Genomic DNA, 26,808 nt, shown 5'->3' on the forward strand with positions numbered 1-26,808 from the left:
AAAGACATGCATCATTTGACTTTTATGAGCAACTTCTTGAAATCTTTATGAATCTGTGTGTGTATATATACATGTAGTACAGATATGCAGAAGTACTTACAACAGTAGGGTACTATTTACCAATGCATAATACCTGGTAGAGATTATGTAGTTTCATGGTAACACACTTGTTTTTAACTTCAGGATTATCTAAATGGATTCGTCAACAAATCCAGCACCATGAAAATTTTGGTACTGCACTTGAATCTTTGGATGCATTTGCCAGAAGAAACCAGAAAGGCATCAGTTATTCCTCAGAGCACAACAGTGAATTTCTCCGTGTACCTTCAAACTCAAAAGACCTGTCACAAGCCTCTCAACAAGAGGCAACTATTCATCTGTCACCAGATGTTATTTCTAAAAGCCAGGAGCAAAATTTGGTTTCAGAAATCAATTTTAGTACAACTATCAGCTCAGTTAATCCTACAGCATCGAATCAGCTGAGTGACATCATGGCAACAACGAAACAAAGTACGTTCAGTTCCTGTGCAAAAAACTTCATTAACAATTTTGAATGTGAAGTTGCATCTTTTTTTGAAAGATACAAATGTTTTTTAAACATACATAAGAAGTGTTATGGTGCAAAATCATAATTATTCACAAATGTGTATGAGCTATGCTCAACAGACTAAAAATGTTATTCCATCTGGTTGTCTTAATTTATAATGTTTGGTAAGTTTATAGTACAGTCAAGAATATTTTCAGTTACATTTCTTTTTCCATTGAAAACTATGAAGATAATTAAGTTATATTTGAGACACATAAAGATTAGCATTATTGCAAGATGAGTGCAAGATGGTTTCAAGGTACATCCGTTGTTTAGATATTGCTGTGAGACACCTTTCATATAAGCTCTTCCAGTACCAGCTTTACAAGTAAAATCTGTCATTCTTAAATTATAGGAAAGTTTTTGACTCCATTTCAAGCAAGAAAGATCTAAATAAGAGCATAAAAATAAAAAAATACAAATTCAAGATCCACTTATACTTTAACTTTACATATGCCAGTTAATCTGTTGATTTAATTAAGACAATTCATTTCCAAAGATACGTGTAACATCTGGGGTTTTGTTAGTGTTGGATCTTAATGAGTATTTAAAAATAACTATAAACCTAATAAAATAGTGGTAATTTTGATGTGCTAAACGTGCTGTAAGTCAGCAGGGAGAAGGCATACAATTAATTAATGTCTGTGATTTTTCACAGGTGGCGTAGAGAGTCATTCTCACAATGTAACACAAAGAGGAAAACATATGGACTCTGCACCCAAAATGCCAGCAACTAAAATGGAGACAGACAAAATGAACGGTTGGACTAATGCTGATATTATGAAAGAACATTGCTGCTCTAAACCACTGACTTCAACACCTTTGCCTGTAGCCAAGGGCTGCGTGTCCACAGCTAGTAGCAAAGAAGGGAATGTGAATAGGGCTGGCAAACTTATTGATAGTGTAAATCAGTGCCAGTCATCATTAATTTCGGAACATAAACCAAATGTACCAGAATCATGTTTGGAAAAAGATAATTTTTCAGTGACAAACACTGAGGCTGCACTTGCTGAAGAGCATCCTGGTAACCTACAGCTTCAAGTTGAGCCCAGCATTGAATTTCCTTTGGCAGGAGAGAAATCAGACCTTTCAAAGTTAAATGTATCTGCAGAAGATGAAGATGAAGATGAGAGTATGTACTTCACACCAGAACTCTATGATGATGTAGAATCAGAGGAGCAGAAAATTGAACCTTTGGTTCCAACCTCTAGTACAAATGAGAATCTGGTTGGATGTGGAAAATCCACAGTCACTGATGATCTTTTTGCAATCAACACCTCAGAAACATTAGAAGTGACTAAAAAAATGTTTGATGCTGGTGATGATGGCAGAGACACAAGTTTACATGGAATAATGCAAAATGAGGGAAGTAAGAATAGTGCAGTTAATAATGTAGAGAAGACTAGTGAAGCAGAAGCAAAGCAGATAGCATCTCAAGAGAAGGACTCCAAAAAACAGAAAATCAGTCTTTCCAGATCAAGAAATAAAGGTGTGTCATCTTTTCTATTGAACGGTACTAGCACACAGTTTCTGTAGGAGACATAGTGAGCAGCCCTTACAACGTAGCCTCACTAGAGAGCAGTGATGGCTTGCTAGTTCTCATTTAATGTGCTACTATCACATTCAATTCTCCATTATATTTTTTTGGTTTTGACTGTGAGAGTTATTCACCATGCAGTTTTCTATAGATATCCTCATCTTATATAAGGATATGTAGATATATATCTTTATCCTAACTATGGTAAAAGGACATCATATGTGACAATTCTAAATAGAAGCCCAAGTAGCATTTGACTTTTGAAAGTTTGTCTATTACAGATTTAATTATTCTGTCACAGTTAAACAATTGATTTTTTTCTCAGAAAGTAAGATACCCATATAATAAAAATTACTGTTTTCTACATTTATTAGGGCTTTCTTTTAAAAAGTAAACATCTCTGCAGATCGAGTAATATGATAGATTGAGCCTAGATGCTGAAATCAGTGTATTGTTCAGTACTTTGTTTCTCTCAAATGTCTGTTGTCAAAATGTCTATCAGGAGCTGTGTAGTACTATAGTAGTATTTGGACATTTGGACATTTGATGCTGATGTGAGCCTTCTCGAGAAGCCTTTATTTATTTTATATAAAACTTGAAATTTCTCCATTTCTTTTTTTGTGAGATGATCTAATTTCTTTGCATCAGGTCCTGTATGTGTTCATATCAAAACATGTACTTACTTGTATGCCCTGCAAACACATTTTATATGCAATATATAACAATGTAAATTTGTACATAAAGGTCTTTAAATCTTCTTTGATCTACTTTTATTTTAAATGTCTTCAAATAATTTGATCATAATTTGTCTTTGTGTCTTTAATATGTTAATGGTAAGGATATTCTTTATTTCTGTAGTTAATAGAATTGTGGTGATTCCCAAGATTAGATTAAATACCTGAACGTGAATGTACCAACTTTCCTAGAATTATTTGGTTGGAATTCCTAAATCTATATAAGCTAAATTATTGGAAATTCCTCTCATACTTTGATATAATAGCTCAATGTGATCTCTTCTGTCTAAAATAATCATAAAATCTTGAATTTATTAAAGGCTTGAAAGTTAAGAGACAGTGCAGACGAAGAAAAGTTACAGGTAGGCGAAGCGCCTACACCTGTGAAAGAAAGGTACCACGTAGACAGAATAATATACCTATTGTAAGTGGCTGCTGTTGAATATTAAGGGACAAGGGAAATACGAACTGTTCATTAGATAAACTTTTAAGTGAAATAGTGCAGACGAAATAGTGACTTTGTGGTCTGTATGGTTTGCTCTAGATCTTCATGATTTACACACTCAATAGATAGCTTTGTTTCTCAGGGAAAGCAACAAAGCTGAGTGTTTTCAAGTCGTATTAACACAGGTAGAAACTGCAGATAGGAACTGCCTACAGAGGCCAGCTCATAACTCATTATAGATGTAATTCCTGTTGCAATATAAGCAGTGCTTCTGATTTCTGGTTATTATGTAGTTTTTAGGGCAGGATTTGCAAAGTGTAAGAACCTGATTGTATTGGAACCCAAGAAGAGCTGGGCACCTGTTGTCCTAGGCTCCCTTGCACAATTCCAAACTAAATCCTGGATAGCCTGGAACATGTTAAACTCTAAAATACATCATATTTTATATGAAAGTCAAGTTAGGTTAAGCATTTTTAGCATGATCTATATTTTAATTATTAGCTAATAACAGGTAAGCATTGGTTCAAATAATTTTCTTTGAATAGTGTATTTCTCTGAAGCAATTTTATGTAATTCTTAGTGTTTAGATTTAAATGCTTCAGACAGTATCGTTACATACTTAATATATGCAAATGAGTATTTACATGAATTTGTATGTTGTCTTGTTAGAAGGAAACACAGCCTTGCAAGAAAGGACTTTATTGTATTGTCTGTGGAGCTGAAATACTGCCAAAAGCAGAGGGTAAGCTCTATGTAACTGGTCATTTGTTTCACACTGGGAATGACAGGATCTTTAGTTTGTCGTTTTACTTTTGCAGTTTTGGATACTGGAGGGATATTTTAGAATGATTGGTTCATTTCTCTATGGGATATGGTAACTAGAGTTGTTGCAAATTCACTGGAGACCAGCAGAAAGTCCTGAAGGACAGCTGTCACAGTAACACAACTATGTTTACTTGGATTTTAGTGAAAAGTTGCAGCTACTTATTTCAGCAGAAATAAGTTACTCTTTCTGGCATATTTGAGTTGCTTGATTTGATGGTCCTGATACACTGATCTATCTTGAAGTACAATGGAAATCTGGTTGGTATTTAAGAGTTAACTGAAGGCAACTGCTCCTGCATTATGAGAGACTGAAAGAAATTGTATCTAACATAGTGGTCCATTCACTGGGATATGTTCCTTCTAAGGATTAGGTGTTAATTTGCTACCAGTTGCTGTGAGGAGTTTGGTAATATCTTGGCACAGTAACTCTGAATCTAATATGTATTTTAATGGAACTATCAAAACTTTTACTGAAAAAAACATATGATCACACTGTTATTCTTCAGTGTGTAACCTACCTTGTATTAATTTGGTTTTTCAGTCCTCAGTTGACCCATTGTACAAAATGTGCATTAGATGTTCTTTACATTTTTGTGAGGTGATTGAATTTGGGAAGGTCTGAAAGCTGATGATGGTAATAACAACTCTGCTGCTTTTAAAAAATGCACTCTATAGGTTACTAGGCCATATGTGTTAATGACCTAGTTACAAAGAGCTCTCATCAGTTACATGTAGAAACAATTAGATATAGATGCTCAATGCACTTAATCTATAAAACGTTGTCCTCCAAGAGAATTTAGTGAGGATTTAATGGGTCCCATGTTTTACAAACCTGAAGGTAAGAAGACATTTGCTTTTGTGTGCCTTGCAAATACATCTTAGGACCTTGAAGGAAAGCCAGAATGCTACATTTTTAGGAGGTGTTAGAAATGATGCAGAGGTTGAGATGGAGAGGTGTGTGTTAGACACAGAGCAGAGACCTGTTTCTTGTGCAGTCTTGTTTATGGCAGCCTCTATGTTATAGGACCCTTCAACGTTGCCTTTCCTCTCTAAGCTCCCTCTGTCTGCCCAAAAGCTCATGAAGTGTGTAAAGCAAGCATGGAACTGTTATCAAATAAGTGACACTAGTGAAAAAACAAAAAAACACTAATTCCTCTCAAAGTCATCTTCTTCAGCCATAACAGTGAGAGAGCCCAGGCTTTGTAGGCAGGAAATGTGTTCTAGTGGCTCCTGACTCCATTGTATGATGCAGCTGAGTTGGACAGCAGGTCATGAAACCAGATAACTGGGTCAGTTGAAATCAAGAAAGAATAAATCTTCTCTTTTGCAAATCAAACCTGAGCCTGAGGGAGAGTGGGAGAGATCCCCATTGCTTCTGGACCTGTTAAAGTCATATATCAGCTAACAAAGTCTGCCTTGCCTTACTAGTAAAGAAAGGGAGGCCCAGGTGATGGAGGCCACTTGTCATCTCTGTGTTCTCCCAGAGCAACCATAATGTATCCCCTTTAATTTTAATTCATTTAATCCTTAATTTATCATATCTTTGCAATTTGTTATGTAATCTGTGAAATGGAATCACTATGTATTAAATGAAAGCATCATGAATCACTGAGGTGCTTTAATGCCTGTAGTTACCAAGGTGTCCATTGTCAGTGAGTTTTATGCTGCTTAAACTGAATCTCACATGTCAGTTGATTGATGAAAGTTAAAAAATCTGCCACAATTTGAAGAAAATGAAAAATAAATGACTTTATTCAAAGTGGGTTCAAACTTACTGGTCAATTTGGGAGTAATAACAAGGGGAAAATTATCTGTTGAAAAGTAAATTTTGGACACGTTAAAAAATTTAAATAAGGCCTTCTTCCAAGGTCCATTTGCATCAATAGAAGTCTTTTCACTGACTTCAGTGGGTATTGGATCAGGGCCTAAATTATCATCTTGTAAATGTGGAAAGTTTGCAGTATGTTCAAACAGTACTGTATTCAAAACCATGTATATGTAAGTCTTACACCCCACTTCTTAAATTATAGGAATTTTGAGAAAAGCTTGCTACAGTAATATTGAACTGAAAAGAATGTGGAAACTCTTCAGAAATACTAATATAAAAAGTAAAGAATCCGTTAATAACTGTATGTGTAAACTAAATGCCATTTCAGAAGATGATGATATGATGTTGGTCATCTCAGATGCTGCAAGTTGTAGTCACCTTAAAGAAACTTTGAAGGTTTATCAGATGCCAGTGAGAAGTGAAGGTAAATCTTACTGATTACTGATAAATACCACCTAACATTTGTCCAATCCTTTAGCTTTAAATACAACACATTGTTTTCTTTAATTTCTGTCTTTGATCTTACATAAACAAGGAAGATTAATTAAAGCTTATAAGAAGTTTGACTGGTTTATGGTGTAAGGACACAGAAGGCAGTAGAAGCTTAGTGTCCAAGGCACAGTGCTTGGTTAGGCAGCTGATCATATCAAAACTATGTGGGTCAATGTTGTTTTTCTTAGAACCGTGGAATCACAGAAAGGTTTAGGTTGGAAGGAACTTTAAAGATCATCTCATTCCAACTCCCTGCCATGGGCAGAGACACCTTGCACTAGACCAGGTTGCTCCAAGCCCCATCCAACTTGTCCTTGATCTCTTCCAGGGATGAGGCAGCCACAACCTCTCTGGGCAACCGGTGACAGTGCCTCACCATCTTCACAGGGAAGAACTTCTTTCTAGCATCTCATTTAAGTCTACTTTCTTTCATGAAATTAGAAACAGAAGTTGGAGAATTGGGTATTGATGGTGGGACTTGGCCAAAACCAGTGTATTTTATACACTTATTTTCTCTCAGCTGGACCATTCACAAGAATTGCAGCCCTTGCCTTTGACCTTTTGGGAAGTTGATGGCAAGATTAGTTCTTCTGGGATGCTGTCTTGTTCCCTCAGCCATCAATAGTTGATATTGAGAGAACTGGTTGACACATAAAAAGGGGGCCACACACAATTTACTGTTGAATGGAAGCAGACTTCACTAAGATCTGCTGAGCTCTGCACATTTAAGCAAACACTGAAGAAGCATACTGGCTGTTCTGTTTGAAAAGGATCATGACAACAGAAACTTTAAAAATATGTGAATTGGAGGCATGTACCCAGCAGCCCAAGCTTAAAGCAAGGCTCTGCAGAAGCAACTTATTTCATGTGGAACGATCCTAGCTGTCAGACTATGGACTGTCTTTAGCAGCGTTCAGGTGACAGAAAACAAATGTAAAGGACCTCCTTTTCTTTGTATCTGGTCAGTTCTGGTGTTAGTATGGCACAATCACATTGTGATTTTTGGTCACAAGGACTGTATTTTAGAAGTTACTAAGTCTGCAGAGATTAGTAAGCATTCTTTATCATGTTCTTTTCTGACAAAATAAGAATGTTACATTTAGAAATGTGAAGTGCAACTTATAATCTTTTATCTTTTAAAATAAGTCTTAATGGCTATATAAAGCACTTTTTCTTTCTTTCTTGAAAGATATGAATGCCAGTTTATCTTTAAATGCTCTTTGGAATGAGAAGGAACATTCTCTGACAAGTTACTTACAATGCAGGAGCTGTGTCATTCAGTCGATTTCTCCATGTCCTTTGATAGGAGCTGAGGTTACTCATTTCAGTAATACAGTACAGTCATGGGTAAGTCAAATTAGTTTGGGTTTATATTAAAATGATTACTGAATGATTTGTAGGGTAAGTATTTAAATACTGTAAAAGGTAGAATGAAAATTTTATCTAGGTGAATTTTATATGATTCATCTAATTTCTACCACAGAGGTTTGAAATTATAGTTAAGAGCTGAGTCCAGGTCACTTAATGTATTTGTAATTGTCTATACCCAATTTGATGCAGTATCTATGGTATTATATCCTATGCAAAAGGTTAGAAAATAGACAGCAGCCATCCACATCTTTAATGAAAGGAAAACCACAATGAAACCCATTTGCCAATGATGGAGTCAGACTTGAATTTTCATACCTTTAGTGTTATTTCTGGCACTGACAAAAAATGTTAATTGGACCCTGATGGATGAAAGTGGACAAGGTCTAAAGGAGTCAACAGGAAGAAATTTTGTTGTTAGGTATTGTATTTCCAACAATGTTAGCAAACTAAATTCTCAATAGAGTTCTTTGAAATCCAGCCTAGAAAGCTACGTGTGCTCTTAATAATGCCTTAGTTTAAGGTAGAGAGGGTGAGACTCCATCCTGAATGAGTCGTGCAGGTAACTTTAGGACATCTATGCCTTTCCTGAGTTTTCCTTCATTTACACTGTGGATATAAACATGATTTAATTGAAGATTTTTGAGACTAAAACTTTGCCAAATCCTGAATACGATCCTTATGTTTTGGCTTGTTTGCGTCATTATCCACTGTACAAACTATTTGAAATACACTGTATGACAGTGTGATGAGGGAACATTTCTCAAGCACTTTACGCCATGGTTGGTGATATTTCCAGCACTAAGATCTCATGGTATTTAGGCATTCATTTTATTTCAAAGATAACTAAATGTTACATTGAGGGAATGTTCACTGAAAGAATATGAAATAATGGGTTTTATAATGAAATCAATTCTAGTTTTATCTTTCTAGCAGTCTTTTTCTGTCTGTGTAAAATAAGAGGCTCTGTTACACTGCCGGGAAATCAGAAGCATTGTGTTCCACTTCTTTGTTGCTTCTCATGACTGGCTTTGCAAAGCAAACATTATCAGCAGTTTTATTCATGTTGTGAGCTAGGTAGGCAGTTGAAGCAGGGGACTGGCTGCCCTTCATACCAGCTGCATCAGGTTTAAGTGTGTGAGTAGCTGGTAGTAGGTGTTGTGGCCTTATTAATGTAAAATAAACAATGTATTATATTCTTAGCCTATGTGTAGATTTATGTTCTCCTGTTACTTTTAGCTGGAAAGACACTGTTAATTGTTGCAGGTTTTCTGAATAAATCTGTCTCTTTCTCATTCTTATATTGTGTTTCCATCCTCTAGAAAGACATCTGGGTAAATTTCTAGGCCTGGAAGAGCAATGTAGACTGAAAAAGACCACAACTGGCCTTGGAGAGTTATACTAAAAGCTAGTATCTTTCAGTAAAGTGATATCTAATCTCTTAATGCATGTCTTTATTTCAAAGAGAGGCTTGAGGGAAAAAAATGCCCCATCATCTTCAATAGACCTGTGAAACAATTGTCAGAACTGGCATCTCTGCTTTGGGTCTGTTGCAAACTGTATGCCTTATGCCTAGATCAATATGCCAGATGACTTGAATGTGAAAGAGTTGTAGGGTGGGGTGAGGAAGGAAGCTAGGATATGAATTGTTTAATTTTTTGTGTGTGAAAATCACATGACTTATTTAGAAAGGTAGAACGAGCTGGGGATGAATGATTACAGAGGTCAATACAACTTTAATGTTATCATTTCCTTGCTTTAAATCAAATGGCTGGGATGTTTTTTCTTGTAGTGGTGAATATAGGAATGTAAATGAAGACATACAGAATGAGTCAAAGGAGTTTAAAAAGATGATTTATTGTATGTCATCATATAGCAAACACATATGCATTAAAGTGAAGAAGCTGTGATTAAGTCAGTTTTTATCTCCTGGTTATATATTCTTGAATACAAGTTCCTACTGGTGTTGAGCAGTATATTTAGAGATAAAATCAGCATTGCTGTCTGTACTGCTGCCTACCCTGTGTTAAATCATGTACATTGTCATGAGCTATCATATGTCATCTTATATTACTTCGTGTCATGTGCTGTCTATAAATCAAGTATGGTTGGTTCTGGAAGGCAAGGAATTGCTCATTTAATAGAAATCCCATTACTATAGCAAAACAAGCTTAAAATAGAATCACTGGTTTTAATATCTGTAACTTACCTCTAGGTTTGGCAATCATGTAAAGTGGCAACACTAATGACTTCAATTCAAGGTGTGATTAACAAATTGCATTTTGTAAATCTTTTCTTTAACCTACTTTTTAATCAGTTATACATTTATATTGAAAATTACATGGTGAAATTTACTGCTACATTTCCACAAATTCAATTACATCGTGTGTTTGCCATTGACCTAGAAACCTTCATTACCTTCTTCAGGCTTTGTGACATCAGTGGCTTACAAAATGTTGTTATTTGTATTCCTGATAATACCCTAAATCATTGTATGTTCTTCTTTGCAGTCTTCTTTGGGAAAAGGTACCAACTTTATAGAAGACAGTACTTGAGAGCTTAGAGAAAATATTTTGGTACCATAAATGTAGAGGATCTAGCTTAGTAATAAATTGTCTTTCATATGTTCAAAGGTGAATGAAACTCTGACAACTCAATTTTTTTAAACTTATTAAGGAGATGGTGCTAGAAGTGATTAGACAGTCAGCTGTTGAGACAGTAGCTTTTATATAACAGGATATTGTTTTGTTCATCATGTTGCCACATTTGGCAAACTTTTTATCTTAATGCGCCTATCGGGGAATACCAGTCTGACCTCAATCTGAGTAAAGCCGTAAGAGTCGACGTGAGGGATGCTTGCAGGAGGTGGCGCGGGCGTTCTCGCAGACTGTATATTTGTTATCGCATGTTAATCAGATTCATCATTCTGTTTAATAAAGATTTCATCTGCCACGCGAATGCATAATCGGCTATGTCTGAGTGACCGTCTTTTGTCTCGAGCAGATTGCTAAAACTGTATTAAGCATCATTAGACAAAAATGACGACCTTATTAATTTGTCCTTTATGTGTTTTCCAGCAGATTGGACCTCATTATTATGCAAACACAGTACACAGAGCGGCACCAGAAGTAGCTCATTAATGTTTCTTTCCTTCAGAACGTAACAGATTATTATTGTCAAGTGTGCGTGAAATAATTGCTAATTATGTGCCTTAAATTGTACAGTGATTGTCTGTCTAGATTTTTTTTTCATATGGTTTAAGAGCACTGTAGAAGGCCATCAGAAGCTACAGGTTAAGAGGACTGGAGCAAGTAAACCAGAGGAAGTGAATCACAAAACGCCCATTTTATCACACGTTTTCCTGCCTGTAAAGAGTAATTAAGACAGCTGTGGATTGCTTTGTAGTTGCCTCTCACTACTCATTGTAAAAGAAATGACTCTCAGCTGGCAAATAATTTAATAGGTATGTCTGCCAGTGAATAAATGCAGGCAAGTGTGAGCTGTGGACTTCTAGTAAAAAACTCTTGTAGATTCTGAAATGGTAAGTTTTGAGTTAGCATGGTTTTCTTATTTACACACCACTAAAATCTTACATGTTTCTGAATACTGTTCTTTCTACCATATGTTTTCCCAGCTACATTTTGCATTTCCTGCAAGTTCTCTATTCAGGATAATTCTCCTTAGAATTTGTAAGCATGATAGAAATTACATGTTAGGATTTGGCATTCATCTACAGTTTGACAACTTTGTGCTAAGTGTGTAATTGGTTTAAGCTTGTAGTGCTTCATGCTTATCCATGGCACATCTTCTGTAATCTGTCTGCCACTGTAGCTGATAAGACTTGGCCACAACTGAAGTTTTTGCAGCGCTAGAAATAAAATCCTGATCCATTAAGGGTTTGCATGGATTTAGCTTTATAATCTGGTTTAGAAATTGTGAGTGGTCAGATCTTAGATACAAGCTTTGTTGTTGAAAAGATGCCCCCAAAACCATTACATCAGCTTAAATTTCCTTAACCTTACTTTTGTTGACAATGTAACCTATATGATACAGTGACTATTTCTGAAGAAAAGTATTTGAGACTGGCAAGTATTTGTTACATATGAGCATCGAAACAGATATCTTTGAGAATTAGGAGGATAATAACATTCATCTGACATTACTTACATTGTCATTTTAGAATCTAACTGCAGTTGGTTGGTGTTAAATAGTTGCTGATGTCAGCTGATACCACTGTTTAAATATGGTGGCAGCTTCATACGAGTCAAAATAAATGGAGCATGCTAGCTGTAAAATACTCTTTAAACGTTTCACATGTAATAGATCATTACTGAATATTTATGAAGGATGGTTATATTTCAGTGTTACTTCAGTTATTATTTTCAGTGTGTGATTTTTATTTCATATGAAAGACCACATCCTCACCACACCCATTCTTGAGCACTGGAAAAGGCTTGTTGAGAATTTCCAAGAAATAATGTACTGACAGGTTAGGGGATGTTGGAACTTACCTGAGTTTAACTTTCATTGGAGTAAATATTGTCAGAGAGCCTGTATGAAAACCATCAGAAAGGAAGTCATAGATGACCTTGGAAAAGGTCTTTTGTGTTGTGTCTTTCTGCGGGTGCTGGAATCAATTGTCTTGCAGGAATTATCTGTCTGAATTGCTTTACTTATGCTTGTCACTCGATATGGTTATTTTCACTTTAGCCAAAAATGCATTCACCACTTCTCTCTCTGTCAGGAGAACCTTACCATGGTCATTGCTTTTTTCAGCTCACACTGTTGTCTGAGTTGTATGAACTGCATTGAAAATACTTGCAGGCAGCCACGGCTTTTTTCATTAAAAGAGTGCTTGCAGACTCTTTGTGAATGTGGCCTTACCAAAGAAGCAAAAATGGATTTATAACTCTGGGAAGAAGCTAAACAATGGTTCAGAAAATGCCTCTATGGATACTAGTGTATGCCATGTTGTCATTGCAAAATCTTCCTTGTATTTATCATCATACCCGTGCTTACACTATTCTTTGATAGGGCTGAAAGCTCTAGGTACCAGACAATGAATATTTTACCCTTTAATTAATTCCTTGGGAGCTATATTTAAGTGAAGGTCTTAATGCCCTCATGCAGTTACTAGTGCTTTTGATGTCTTTTTTTAAAGACATTAATTTTCCTCCTTCTCTCGAATTTTAGTACCAGATACTTAAAAGCTTACTTGAACAAATGGTTATTTCCATGGTCACTGACAAGAAGGGACAACTCTTGAGCAACTCCTAACTAATTAAGGAGTGTATTATCTCGTAAACCAAAGAGTGATGCAGAAACTGTCTGTTTACAGAAAGCACAGGAGTGAAGACAACTCCTGGATCATCAAAATCCGTTCTTTCTCCTGGATTGTCTCATGATACAATTTGTAGTCCTTACCCAAATTGGTTTTAAATCCTGAAAGTACCATTTCTTTCTTCTCTTTCCAAAGCTTAATTCTCGTTAATCATAAATGTCTTATACAGGTAAGGTGTCAGTAGGAGGATGAATAAGGAGATACAATCTGTAAGTCTTCAGTAGGTTTTCAGTAGGTGCATTTTTCTCTTGATAGATCTTGCTGAGTGTCACAAGATGTTCGACATGAGTGAGAAAGCTGGTCAGCAGAGGTGCAATCCAGACATGAGTGAGAGTGGCTGGGGGGAAGCCAGTAAATGTAATAGTACGTTCTCTTTCTTACCTGGAAGTTTATCTTTCCTTTGTTGTCTTGGTTAGAGACAAGTTGTGTAGAATCCCCCTAACTATTATAGAGTGATTTCATAGCATTTCCTATCATAGATATGCCATTTAGTTGAGGATGGCTTTTATCATTGGTGCTGACAGAGATTATTGCTATTTAGATGTGGTGCTAGGTCTATTTTCTTGTGTCTCTGTCACTTTAGGATTGCACTGTTAAAATGGACTAGTCTGAAACACGCCTGCCAGGCATGCCTGCCAGCATGTTTGTTCCCGGGGGCTGCTGCAAAAGTGGTCTTCTGAGCAAAGTTACCTGCAGGAGAGAGAAAGAAGTGTTTAGTGTTCACAGGCTAATTATTTTTTAAATTCAAGACTGGACTTTCAGAGCCCCTTTATGTAGTCTTTTTTTTTTAAAATAGATAAATAACATAAATGAAGCACTAATTAATCTCTGCCCTCCCTGCTCCTGCTGGCATTCTGCCTGCCAGAAGAATTCTGCTTAGTTATCAGGCTTTTCTGAACTCCACTGTGTTGAAGTTTGCTTTGAAATGCACATGATTTCTTTCTTTTTTAGAGAGGGAGAGATTTAAAAATACAGGAACCAGAAATTAGTGTTAGGCTTGTGAATATACATGAACTTTACTGTCTGCGTAGTACTGATAATCAAATGATCTTTCATCAGACAAGGCCAATGCTCATTGAAGTTGTGTGTGGCAAACTTGCTTCCTTCATAGTAGTGCTCTATTGATGCAACAGTGGAATAAAGTTTTCTTTATACAAACTCAGGTGATCTTTGCAGGCAAACCTGGCTTTGAAGGAAGCCTAAGCTGAAAAGTTTCTGTCCTTCCTCTATGTCTAGGTCTCAATCTATAGCTCTCTCTGTTCCTCTACTACTTAAGGGCAACTGGTTGAGAAGCTGTGTTGCTAAATGCATCTCTGGAATTCTTTGCATTAAGAATATTGCATTTTTGTGGGATTATTTTTCTAGTGGGTCATTTCAGGCATTTGATTCATGATACAATCCCACAGTTTGTATCACTGAAATGAGATGTGAAGAAGCAAAAAGTGATAGCTGATGCTTAAAAGTTATGGAAAAAGTACAGTGGCAGCTGCTGAAATTCCAGATTCAACATTCTGATTATTTTATATTCTAATGAGCAGCCATTGTTGCAGGCCAGTATTTTATACTGATTATGTCAGCCACATAGTGCAGCTGCCACTGACCCCTCCATCAGCAGTAACAAAACCCCTCTTTGTTATCAGTATGGGAAATATCTTGGCCATTGTGGATGTGAATTCAAAACAGAATAGCAATCATGCACAGGAAAAATTAAAAGCTCCACAATTCATTGGCAGGAGTCTAAACATGGTGTATAAATGATTGTATTCAAGTCTTTAAGTTGTATTTTACCTTATTTCATAATTAAAATGTAGATGTAGTTAAAGCATCTGAATGCCATAGAACTTTTCTTCACTAGATGCATCTAAACTTCTCATCATTAATTTTGTGTACTGAATTCTCCATTGTAAATTTGTGTTCTGTTATAAAATGGAAAGCTCTAATCAAGGTAAAAGCGTTTGTAATTTAACTTCTCTTTTTATTCTTAAAGTGAGTGTACTTTCAAGTAGTTTGACACTAAGTTTACTGAGTGATAGCCATTTTTCACACTTTAAGAGCCAAGTGACTCTAGTAAATGAAAGAGTGAATTAGATTTGTTGCAGATGTTTTCTAAATCAGATATCTCTGGGTTCTGTAGGCCATTCCTCCTTTTTAGGAAATTAGAATAAAATTGATTTATATAAAGTGTAGTGTTTTAGATTTACATAATTAAGCTGCATGGTGTGATATCAGCCCACGTAGACAGTGGCATGCAGTAGGCAGGGATAATCCCTGTAGCAGTTAAGTCTACCTAGTTCACTATAGGAATTCTAGTTTGGGAACTTTTCTAGTTCAGAAATTGCAACCATACAGCAATAATATAAGGTAGGGGAGTGAAAAGACAGACAATTACCACCATTCCTCCAGATGTAATTTGTATATGGTATTGGTTATTTTTATTGTTTCAGTTCATAGTTTCTTCCTCTTTATGGAATGCAAACAATTGGCCAAATTCTTTGCCTGAATTAAGTGGAGCCAAGGATAAATTTGGTTCTTTCTCCTCTCTGAAGAGCTTGAAATAATAATAATAATAAAAATTTGGCTAAGATTTTTAAGATTTTTATGGTGTTTATAGATAGATGTGTGGCTCTACAAAGATCTAGCTGTGTCTTTCTCCAGGGGAGTAATAAGGCTATCAGATAAAAACAATACCTCAGCACATTTGAATTCACGTAACTCGTACGTGACTGCAAACACATTTGAGTTCCCTGTCCTACAGTTTCCTAGTAAGTGGATGGAAAAAACTTCTATGTACATTTAACTTGTGTTCATTAAGTGCTTTGAAATGGTCTGATTAAAGTTTATATAGAAGCATGACTTATTTCTTAGTGGATTTGTGTCAGTTTTCTACTATTGAAACGCTTCCATGATTTATTTTAAGACATAATAACTGAAAAGTAATGAGTGCTTTCACTCTAATTGATATGGAATCTTTCCTGTAGGTGCAAGGTGTCATTTATATATTTGTTTTGTCAATTTAGTTTAGAAAATAGTTGGTTTAGTTTTATCTAAAAGTGAAGAACTCTTCGTGGGCAGTTTTGACATCTAAGTTTTGTATTTTATAAAGCTCAGCAGCAGTTCACACTTGTGGAAACTGTAAGTGTCCTTTTATTTTTAACAGCATGGTTGAAAGAGGCATATTTCCATTTTGACTTTTGTTTGAGCAGCTTCCAAAATATCATTCTCCTTTTTTTTTACCCTCTGGAAAATTTGCCAAGTCTAGCTCAGATTAAGTTTCTTTGTTAGATTTGTTCTTTTAAGCATCTGGATCAGAAATTGTATCCCATAGTATGTAGTAATGAAACATTTGGAAATCATCTGAGAAATCATAGTAAGCATGATAGTACTGTACATTCTTTTTGAAAGTAAGAAATACATAGCTTACAGAGTAGGTTAGGGGTTGGGGTTTTTCTAAGTGAATGTTATTTTGTTTGAAGCACTCTACCAAGAGATTACAGCTCACTCTCCTGGGATGTAAGCAAGCGTTAAGGTCCATTCCAACCCCTACCATTCTATGGTTATTATGTCTTAAACTGTTGTCATCCCTTTTATTGCTGTAAAATGTTATTTTGCATAGATATATTCCATGCCAAATTTTAGCATTCTAGGATACTTCTGGGAGGAAAAAAAAAGGGTATTTTTATTGTAACTCATAAAGCCAGCATGCTGCAAGCTGGTGGAAGGTTGGGTTTGTTTTTTCTGATGCATTACCCTACTTATACTTTTTAAAATATGAATTGATATTGTACACATAAGCTCATCAGTGGGGCCAAAAAACCCCTCATTTTACTAGTTCAATATTCACCATTAGAATTTATAGTATTAGAGAAAATGTCATAAACTTGAGAGGCATTGGATAAAGTCAGTCTGCTCATATTATACTTTCAGTATAAATTGTACTGAAGAATAGAGTTTGTTGAGGAGAAACAGATCTGAATTCTAGTGGTAAAGAACTACCATACCCTCTTAATTAGCTGTAAGACTACTAAATTGAATAAATGTTTGTCCATTAAATACAGCCCCTCAAAAAGGATAGAGGAAAAGAAGAAAAGGCACTTGGGATTTTTGGAGGGGAATATGTATGTTTTGCATTACTTTCTAAGCAAATATATTTATTCACTGAAGAGAATTAATGCTGTAGCCAAAACATTCATTGCATTCCTCCACAGTCCACATGATTGACTGTGATTAAGAATCCAGCTTTGTTTTTGTGTTTTGGTAAATGCAGATGTCTGAATGTTAATTATATTTTGTAGTTCTTTAACTTTTATTAATTTATTTCCCAGCTATTTAGTTGCTTTGAAAGTCATGCAAAGCACCATGAGAGAGCTACCATGAATGGAACCAGAATGTTTCCTTTCTTATATAGATTTCAAGTATCAGCTGATAAAACAGACCTCAAATCCAAACCACTTGCTGCTTTGGATTTTATGAGTGTCACCTTCAAGGAGTGAGTCAGAGCCAATTTTCTCTTCAAGAGAGAGGAATTTTTGCTTCCTTTTTCTTTTAAGCTTGTGTTATCTACCACTGCTTTGTTACGTGATGTCTCTTGTAAAATTTCTTCCTCTGCAGTATGTATTTTGGCCTGTCTAGAAAGACACTAACATGGTGGATAATCAAAGGAGATAAGTCAAGAGAGGCATTTGTCAATAATACAAATTTGTCTTTCATCTCAAAGTTTTATTCAGCAGCGTTCAGGGAAAACATGTTAGTTTGACTTTGGCTTCTTTAAATTTTTTGGCTACTGCTGTGTTGGATAGCCCTACAAAAGAACTTAGACAAATATTTAATCTCTCTGCCTGTGAATAATCAGTTTCCTCAATGGGATATACATCAGACTTGGGGCCTCAAGGATTCATCGCTTTCCCTGGCACTGAAGATCGTGTGTGCAGCGAGGAGTTGTTTCTTTGATTTCAAAATACGATGCTGGATTTGGTTTGGTTTGGTTTTAAAGACTGTTTTCTGGCTCCCTTCTGTGTCACTCCAGATGATTTTCTTTTTCTCTCTTTTTCTTTCTTCCACCCCTCCAAGTTTTGGACCTATGTGCTTCAATTGTGAATGTCCTTGTATTGATGGAGGAGAAAGTAGTGTGAATGGTTGTACAGTACATAACAAGCAGGAAAAAGCAGATGGCTGCTCTGTTAATGGGGCTTCTTCACTTGATCTCACAGTGAGAGAGACCTTTTCATTGTCAGAATTTCTCAAAGCTCATTGATTTTTCATTCTAGCAGGATTTGTTTGCTTTTGAAGCGCTGCTGTGCTGTTGTCATTAGATGCTGAACCTTTCACTGGACTGCACATTTCACTGGTTTTTTGATACTTGCTCTTTTAGGATTCCTACACAGAACTTTTCTTCCACCTTTTCATTAAGAACACCGATTAGATTAATTCACTTTTTTTTTGCTGTTGTTGTTTAAAATAATCTAGATGCAGTATGACAGTTTTTACAGTTTTTGCTAAGCGTTCCAAAATATTAAAATGAAAATTTACCAGAATAATTTTGATTTTGAGTTCAGCAGCCAAGTCCTTTTAGATACCAGATTTTTTTTCCCCCCAAATTCTTTTAAAAAATTCATTTCTTTACCATAAACAAAACCACAAAAGTTATTTTGAAGGAAAGGTTAGCCATGTTGTACACCATTACTCTAGTTCTTCAACCTCTTCTGAAGGAAACCAAGATGGAATGCCTTGAGATCAAGGATGTAAAACTGACCTAAGTTTCCTGAAGCTGTGTGCCTAAGCAGGAACAGCTGCAGTCTTGTATTGCTGCTTCTTTAATTAATCAAACCCACTTCCTTTACTCTTTACTTCCTTATGGTCTGGATCTGGAAAATATGAGAATAGGGATTTAATAGATTCATGTTTACTTACTTCTGCATTTGGGTTTATGGAACAAATTAATACAACTAGTGTGTGATTTTTTTTCCCTCTTCTCTATTTATCGTCTTATTACTAGTATTTTCATAATAAACTGAATCCTGATCCTTCAAAGCTCAATTTTCTGCAGTTCTGCACGTGCCAACTGTCTCTTGGGCAGCAGTGGAGTGCAGAGCTCTTCTTTAGAGCACGAGTTGTAGAGCCATTCCTCTATAGCATGTATGTAGCACAGTCCTGTTCCTATTGCAGGAGGGTTGTAAACCAGTCCTTGGGTTTTATTAAGGATGATTGGTGGTCATTAAAGATGCTATTGATTTTCTTTTCCTTTTTGGCAAAAGCTAGGAATGTCAGCTTATAGAACTCATTTGTCATCCCTGAACTGGGAGCTGAATCTTCCTCCATTACTGTGTTTTTCAGTAGGAGGACTCTGAACTCCATTGGGTTTATGTTGCCATAACTTAACTTAAAACCCTGTAGAAGAGTTGTTCTGTAAAGGAGGGAGAAGCAGGGCTTCTAGCTGCTTCTGCAAAAGAACCTGAGTGTAAGATGTTGATGCCTCACAGCATACTATGTTTGCATTTAAAAGACAATTATGTTTATGAGTAGATGAAATTACTTGCATAGATAATACTAAAAACTTTTTGTAGTTGAAGTGCTTAATGCTAAGTGAAATCAGCCTTTGTCCACTGGTATGCATTAGAATTTGGGCTCTTGATCTCCAGTGTATAGACTTGCTTATGCCAATCAGTATGTTTTGGAGTAGACAGATTATAGACATGACAGTTTATTAAGAGGGGAGAAAGTGCTGGAGGAATAATTTTGGATGTCAGCAAGGACAGAAAATAGCTGTAAGAAAAATGGTTTAGATCAATGTTATTTTGGATGGAGTGAAAATTTGCCTGAAAGACAAGCTGGCAATGTAGAAATAGCACCACTGGTGATGACAGCGAAGGCTTAGGTGCATGTAGTGCACAGTGTGTTCTTTAAAGAGGTGCTTGTTCAAATTATGAGATGTTGATTAGTGTTTATCAGGGGACTATTTTTTTCAATTTGAGTCAATCCCTTATGTTCCCCCTTTCTGTGAAACACATGAAGAGATGGCACCACAGTCTCATTCCAAAAAAACGGGCCTATCAATAAGAATCGACTTCTATCACTAAAAGCAGTGAGGGTAAAACCCTGTACTTAGGAAACATGTCAGAGAATCACTACTGTGTTCTTCTCAAGTCAAAGGAAACGTGAGGTTATATAGACCTAAAATGGAAGAACAGGCTGTCCTGGAGAGAAGTCTTTTAAAAGGAGAGCTTGAGTTAGAGCAGCACTGGGCTTGTGTCCAACTCATGGTCATGCCTTGGGATTTGTAGGACTTGGCCACCATCTATTTAAACAAGCTTCATTTTGTTATGTGATTTGAAGTGGTATCTGAATTGAAGTAGAAATGGTTTAGCCAAAACTAATGGGCCTGTGGTTTTATTCTGAAGGTGAAGCCAGGAAAGATGTGCAGTGGGTGTGTCACCTTTTACAATTAATTGTACTTGAAATGCCTGTCCAGTGGAGCATACAGAATGCTGATCATGAAAGACAAAACTTAGCCGAGTGTTCCACATGACAACGTTTTAGACTTTGCACCTGATTTTTTTCATCAAGTTGCTTTCTATTTATTCCTTTGCTTTCCTTGCTTTGAGAACAGTATGGAAAACAAAACAGAACAAATTCAGTGAGAATACATTCCAGGTAGTCAGGCTGTATGGTAAATAATTGTGGTGATATGAAGTCTGTAGAAGAGCATACTGGCTTCCCACTGTTGCAACTTTGAATAACTGTGAATCTACAGAGCTACATAAATTTAAATTGAAGGTGTTGATGAAAGATTCTGGCATTTTATAGTAGGGACAGTTACCATAAACTCAGGACAATTTGTTGAAATGAGCTTTAAGAACTACTTCATTAAGTATGAGTGTGTGTCTGTCAAGTACAATCAGTATCACAGCAAAAAAAATCATGGGGATACCCTTGTAGGATTTTGAGCTTATAGTGTAAAACTTCTCTAAATTGCAAAAGGTAGCTGAGGTAGAAGAGGTTTTGAACATGAGCAATATGTTTGAAAACAAAAGTGTAAATTGATGCTTATCTTGTCCCAAGTCAGATTAAAAGCCCTATTCTAGAATTTACTGATAAGAATTTATGTGAATCTCTGTTTCCATACTAATATTTTTTTAGGTATAAGAGAGGAAATATGCCTGATGATATTAATTTGCTGTTAACTAATATAGTACAACATCAGTAACTGGCAGTTAATCTATCAAACTCATGCCGTGACATCTTACTTGTTGTTTTAATATGTTATAAGCATGAAATGTGTTTTTCAAGTATGTTTTACATTTGCACCAGGTAATGGAAAGTACAATATATTACGTGCTTGTGCCCCAGAGGAAACTTTTAAACAAAAATAATTGAATGCAATAAATTTTCCCCTGCCTTCCTTCTGGTATGCCTTCTGCATTGTATCTTTGACTTCATGCTTATAGTAAGCCTTGTTGGTAGTGACAGGATAACAGTGCTGATGCAAGGGACCACTGCCCTTGCCCACCACATGTTTGCTTTATATTTCAATATTGGTTTCGTTTTCTCTCTCTTTTTATTCTTCTTTTCTTCAATAAGAGAAGTTTTTTTTCCCTGAGATTTAGTCCCTTATTGCAGATTGCCATCACTACTGGTAGTAAGACTATAGTTTTTCAAATAATTAGGAACATCCACAAACTAATAAATCTGTCCTGATATTTTCATTTGGTTGTGTACATTGTAGAAGTTTGTGTTTAACTGTGTCTCTGCAGGAATGATTTATCAGGTGTTTATTTTCAAAAGTTTTCATCGTACACAGTGGTGAGATGATTTGATGCACAGTAGGTTTAATAACTTAAATGCTTAGATGATTATTCCTGTTTGGTGTATGGTTTATTTACTCCCTTATCAGACACTAATCTGAAAGACTTCCTTGTCCTGTGAGTAGGCAACTTGTTTTAGTTGATGCCTAGCAAGTATAATAATCTTTCATAGCATCTGGTGTACCACTTGGTTAGTTTCTTCAGAAGGTATAGAGGTAAAATAATATACCATGTAGTCAATATAAGTTTAAAGATAATAAATATTGCCCTATTGTAGTTTTTTTAGATCAAATCATTCAATGGCCACCATTGTGGTTTGGGGTGTTTTTTATGCAGCAGCAGATTAGCTGTGTTTAAAAGTGGTGATAAGTTGTACCAAAAGTTTTTAAGATAATATAAATGGTAGTGTTTTAGAAAAAAGAAATGGTATGGATTATAAATAATCCAGTAATAATGAATGTAGCCCAGGCTTGCAGTGCTGGTTCATCCAGCTATCCTTTCCCCACCCAGGTGTTTGTTTAGCAGGATGTCTTGAGACATGATGAGAGAGGAATTTCACCCAAAGCTGGTTGGACAAGTCTAGTGTCATGTAATTTCAAAGCCAGAAGCAGTCATGCATTGTTATAAACTGTTTCTTCTAAATGCTTTAAATCATAGCTTGAGACAATTATTGATCTCTCAACACAGTGAATGCTGTATTGGGCTGTAATGTAAATATTAAAGACACTTCTAGTTGTAGATGAGTTTTTAACTTCCTCTGTGCTTTCATCTTCTACAGAACTACAGATCTTATACAAAATGCAATTATTCTGATAATTGTATAGAATGAAAAAACCTTAAAATGAATTATCAAATACAACTGCTGAATTAACCCTGATTTGGAGTCTTCTCCTGTATAGAGTGCTCTTTAAAAAAATACAAATCCTTAGCTCTAGTCTACTTAGCTTAGAATGCAAAATATTACCAGCAGACTAAAACATAGTAGCTGAAACCAATTGCAAACAGATGGGATTTTTTTATTCTGATTGGCCATATGTTGCCACAGAAAAAAAATTAAAAATCCAGTCAAAACATAACTCATCTGAGGGAAATGACCTTGATAATTCCTGACTACTATATGGAATTTTTTAGAGCTAACACATAGAATATATCAAATGATCTGTAAGAATGGCAGGTATTTGTATAATAAGAGGGTATAGAGCTTGTTTAGGCAGTTCAGAGAGAAAATACAGCTTGGGAAAAAACCCACAGAAACACCAACAAAAGCTGTGCCATCTACACAAGTGTAAACAGAAAGTACAGAACTGGTGTAAGTTTAAGATGAATCATGCAAAGCCATTCTCCTGGGCATTGCTTCACGGAAATGAATAATAACTGTAAGTGTCTGAACAATGTAAATCACACTTGCACTTGGAAAACCTCTTAAAATACAAACGTGCTTTATTTCTAATAGACTGGGAAGTTTATGGTTTTAAAATGTTCGGGTTTATGTGACTTACTTTAAGAATAGCTCATATTCACTTACTTTTTAGACTTTAAATTCCCATATATACATCTCTCCCATTTATTTCTAATAGTTAAAGAGTTAAAAAGTACTGTTGTTCTACAGAAATATACATTAAACACTCATAATGGTATGCAGGCATATGATGCTGCTCCATACCATGAGTGCTTGTATTGTTTGGCATTGTATCTTTTGCCTATGGGATGTATAAATCTGTTAATAGAGATAGGACTTGTCTGGTTTGTCTAGCTGGATAGCAAGCCCTTGAAAGCTCATTTTAATGTTGTCTAGACAACACCTAGCGTGATGGAGTTCCACCCTCAGTGCTTTTTGAGATTTGCAGCTGCAAATAAGCATAAAACTGCATTCATAGGAATGATTTCCATAATTTCTGGAATGTATATGTTTACAAATCTGTAATATACATACCTGGATAAACCATACAGACATGCAATGCTCACACATTTAATATCCTACATTATCTCTCTGTCATCTTTAATGCTGGTATCTGGTACTACAGATTGTTTTTGTGTTACACATTTGAAACTTGTCTTGGGACAAAATCCATACCTTGGCAAATCCATTTAGCTGAGATTTTAAACACTCTTCACAACATTTGAAAACTGATTGTACCTTGGGGACAAACCTCAATGGACTTTGTACGGATTAATAACAGAACATGCAAAGTAAATTGACGGTAAAACTTTCACTTGTGTTTTACAGAGCTCATGTAAATATGATACTGATGAAGTGTGACTAAATCCCTGGTTAAAAACTTAAACTCCTTTTGTATATAAGTTTAACATTATTATGTAGTGTCATTATGCATGCAGAAAGTAATTGAGTATTTCCCAGTGGAAGCTTATCTACAATACACAAGGGTTTGCATTTAGTTGAAATTCTATTAAAAATATATTAAAGAAACATTGAATATCTTGTTGAAGTATCAGGGAACTTCACAGTTTAACCTTTTTTCACCCTGTTTTGCCTCCCTGGTAAAACTACTAGTTGTCTGAAAATACATGTGAATGTAGCAATTTTGATTATGACATTTTCAAGAAGGTTTCTTACTTTAGTAACTTTGAAAATCCCAGTTTAAAGGTGGTTCTACAGGTTTAATTGAACATAATGATTCCTTTTTCTATATCAAAGCTTTCTTGTTTAGAGCAGACTTTGTAAATATTAATACTTTCATTGATCTCTTTTTTAAAGGAGAAAACAATTTGGGAGAGTTCCTTTTCTTACTTTATCTGAGTAAAACTTTTTGATGTTAATTATATTGCAATAAATAGTTGATGCCAAGTTATAGACGTTGTCATTTAAAACAAATGTCAGCTAGTAGAATAAAGGAGCCCAGTAAGTGCCAATTTTTCTGTAATTAGATTATAAAAACTTATGTCTTTCTAGTTTCCTGGACTGTATTGGTCTCTACATGAATATTAAATCTCTGAGGGGCATATTTAGACACTTATAAAAGGAGAGTTAGACAAAATTCTGGTAGTATACTTATCTTTAGAAAGAAAAAAGCCTCATGATTTTCTAAAGTTGTATAAAACTTCTTTAGACATGTTTAGAATTTACATGACATGTACTGTCTCTTGCTTAGTTACTGTGATGTTTACAAACTTCATAGTCTGATGAGTGAGGAAGTAACTGGAGTGGTTTGAAATAAAAGTATTATTTGCACAGAAGCTAAAATTTGAAAAAGAATCCATCAGTTACAGAAATCATTGAAGGATGTGACTAGACAGACATTCTACTTTGGCCCCTTATACAGACGCAAGATCAAATGTAATTAGACCATCTATGTCAAATGTTTGTCCTCTTAAACATTTTCACTGAAAGAGATTCCACAGGCTTTTTGGGTAGCCTGCTCAAGTGTGCCCTACCTGGAGAGCTAGAAAGATTTCCTATATGCACTGTCAATCTTTGTTGCAAATTAAGCTCGTTTCTTGTTGTGTATCCAACAGCACAGGAGAAGAATAGTATTTCAGTGAGAGGGAATTGAAGGCATGTTGAAAGATTTGGGAGGAATCAACTTTTGTAACAATGTGAATTTAAGTTTAGTACAAATCTTCAGAAGAAAGGTATCTAATGGCTGTTGAAAGACAAATGAGGGCAGCCCTTCCTTGTTACCAACCTCTCTTCTCTGAAACTGTCATAATGAGAAATAATATAGTCAAAATGAGAAATTGGGTACAATACTAAAATTCTACATAACTGAGTCCTGCTGCATGAGCTTCTGTGTCCAGATCCTTGTCCATGTGTGTGCTGACTGCAGCCCATCTGAGTCATACAGCAATGAAATGCCTCAGTTGGCTGGAGGTTCATTCTGGTTACAGCAAATGGTAGAGCTGTCTGTAGGTTTGTGGGAGGAAAAAAACCAAACCTGGAAAGGACATTTTTGTCTGTATCATCAAATCATAGAATGGTAGGAGCTGACAGGGATCTTTAGAGATCATCTAGTCCACACCCCCTGCCAAAGCAGGTCCCACCTAGATCAGGTCATTGGAATCTATTGAAAGACTAATGTCAAATTTTTTCAGATGGGGCCCTTAGGCAAATCAAAAGGAAACTTATCTCTCTGTGAAGGAACATATTTGTTACGAATGCTCTTAATTTCTTAGGCCAATACTACATTTTGCAATGTGTGCTGCAATGTGCTACGTGTTTAAAGTTCAGATACTAAGAATAGATGTAACTAAAGAGAACAGATAAAAATGATCAACTACTCTGGATCCAGAAAGGGTCTTCCCCAGTGATCAGGGCAATTTTGATTACATTTTGACTACTTTGTAAATAATAATTGTTTTAAAAAGGGTTTCTAATGAGAGAAAAGATCAGCTCAACAATGAGAAGTGTTTGACTGTGGTACTTTCATGTATTGTTGATTCAAATTGTGAGACTCCTTGAAGCAGGTTGTAACACGTGCCTTGTGCGTAAATGGATTCCAAAACCAATTAGAGATACTCCTGGAAGAAAGCTCTGCAACAAGAACTGATTGAATTATTTCAGTAGTTTCAAACAACATGTTAATAAAGAAAAGACACCCTACCAGCTCTGGTAGTTTGTAAGCTGGGACTTGGGCTATGGATCATTATCATTTTCATGGGGGTTTTTTTCTCTCTTCCTGGTCACTTCTGGCCACCCTCAGAATGGTCTTGTGGATTCAGGTGGATGTTTAGCCTGGCCAAGGACAGTTTTATTCAGGTTGACAGAGACCTTGGGGGATCAGTAATCAAGCCTCCTGTTCAAAAATAAAGATATTTTTTATGATACCTGTTAAAAATATGCAGATTTTAAATTGTGTTTTATCCTAAAATGGATGCAAGAAGAACAACCAGGAAAAT

The 26,808-nt window shown here is 35.8% G+C and overlaps 1 protein-coding gene across 1 annotated transcript in view; it reads left to right on the plus strand.

The window, feature by feature from the left end:
• BRIP1 (BRCA1 interacting helicase 1) overlaps positions 1 to 26,808 on the plus strand; it is a 103,465-nt gene that overhangs the window by 52,466 nt on the left and 24,191 nt on the right. Inside the window, exons 19-24 of the mRNA XM_062012408.1 lie at positions 184 to 483; positions 1,245 to 2,075; positions 3,178 to 3,251; positions 3,972 to 4,044; positions 6,158 to 6,379; positions 7,637 to 7,794. Coding sequence (XP_061868392.1) covers positions 184 to 483; positions 1,245 to 2,075; positions 3,178 to 3,251; positions 3,972 to 4,044; positions 6,158 to 6,379; positions 7,637 to 7,794 — 1,658 coding nt within the window. The remainder of the gene's footprint in view (positions 1 to 183; positions 484 to 1,244; positions 2,076 to 3,177; positions 3,252 to 3,971; positions 4,045 to 6,157; positions 6,380 to 7,636; positions 7,795 to 26,808) is intronic.

The sequence above is a fragment of the Colius striatus genome, chromosome 20 (genome assembly GCF_028858725.1).
Source record: "Colius striatus isolate bColStr4 chromosome 20, bColStr4.1.hap1, whole genome shotgun sequence".
NCBI lineage: Eukaryota > Metazoa > Chordata > Aves > Coliiformes > Coliidae > Colius > Colius striatus.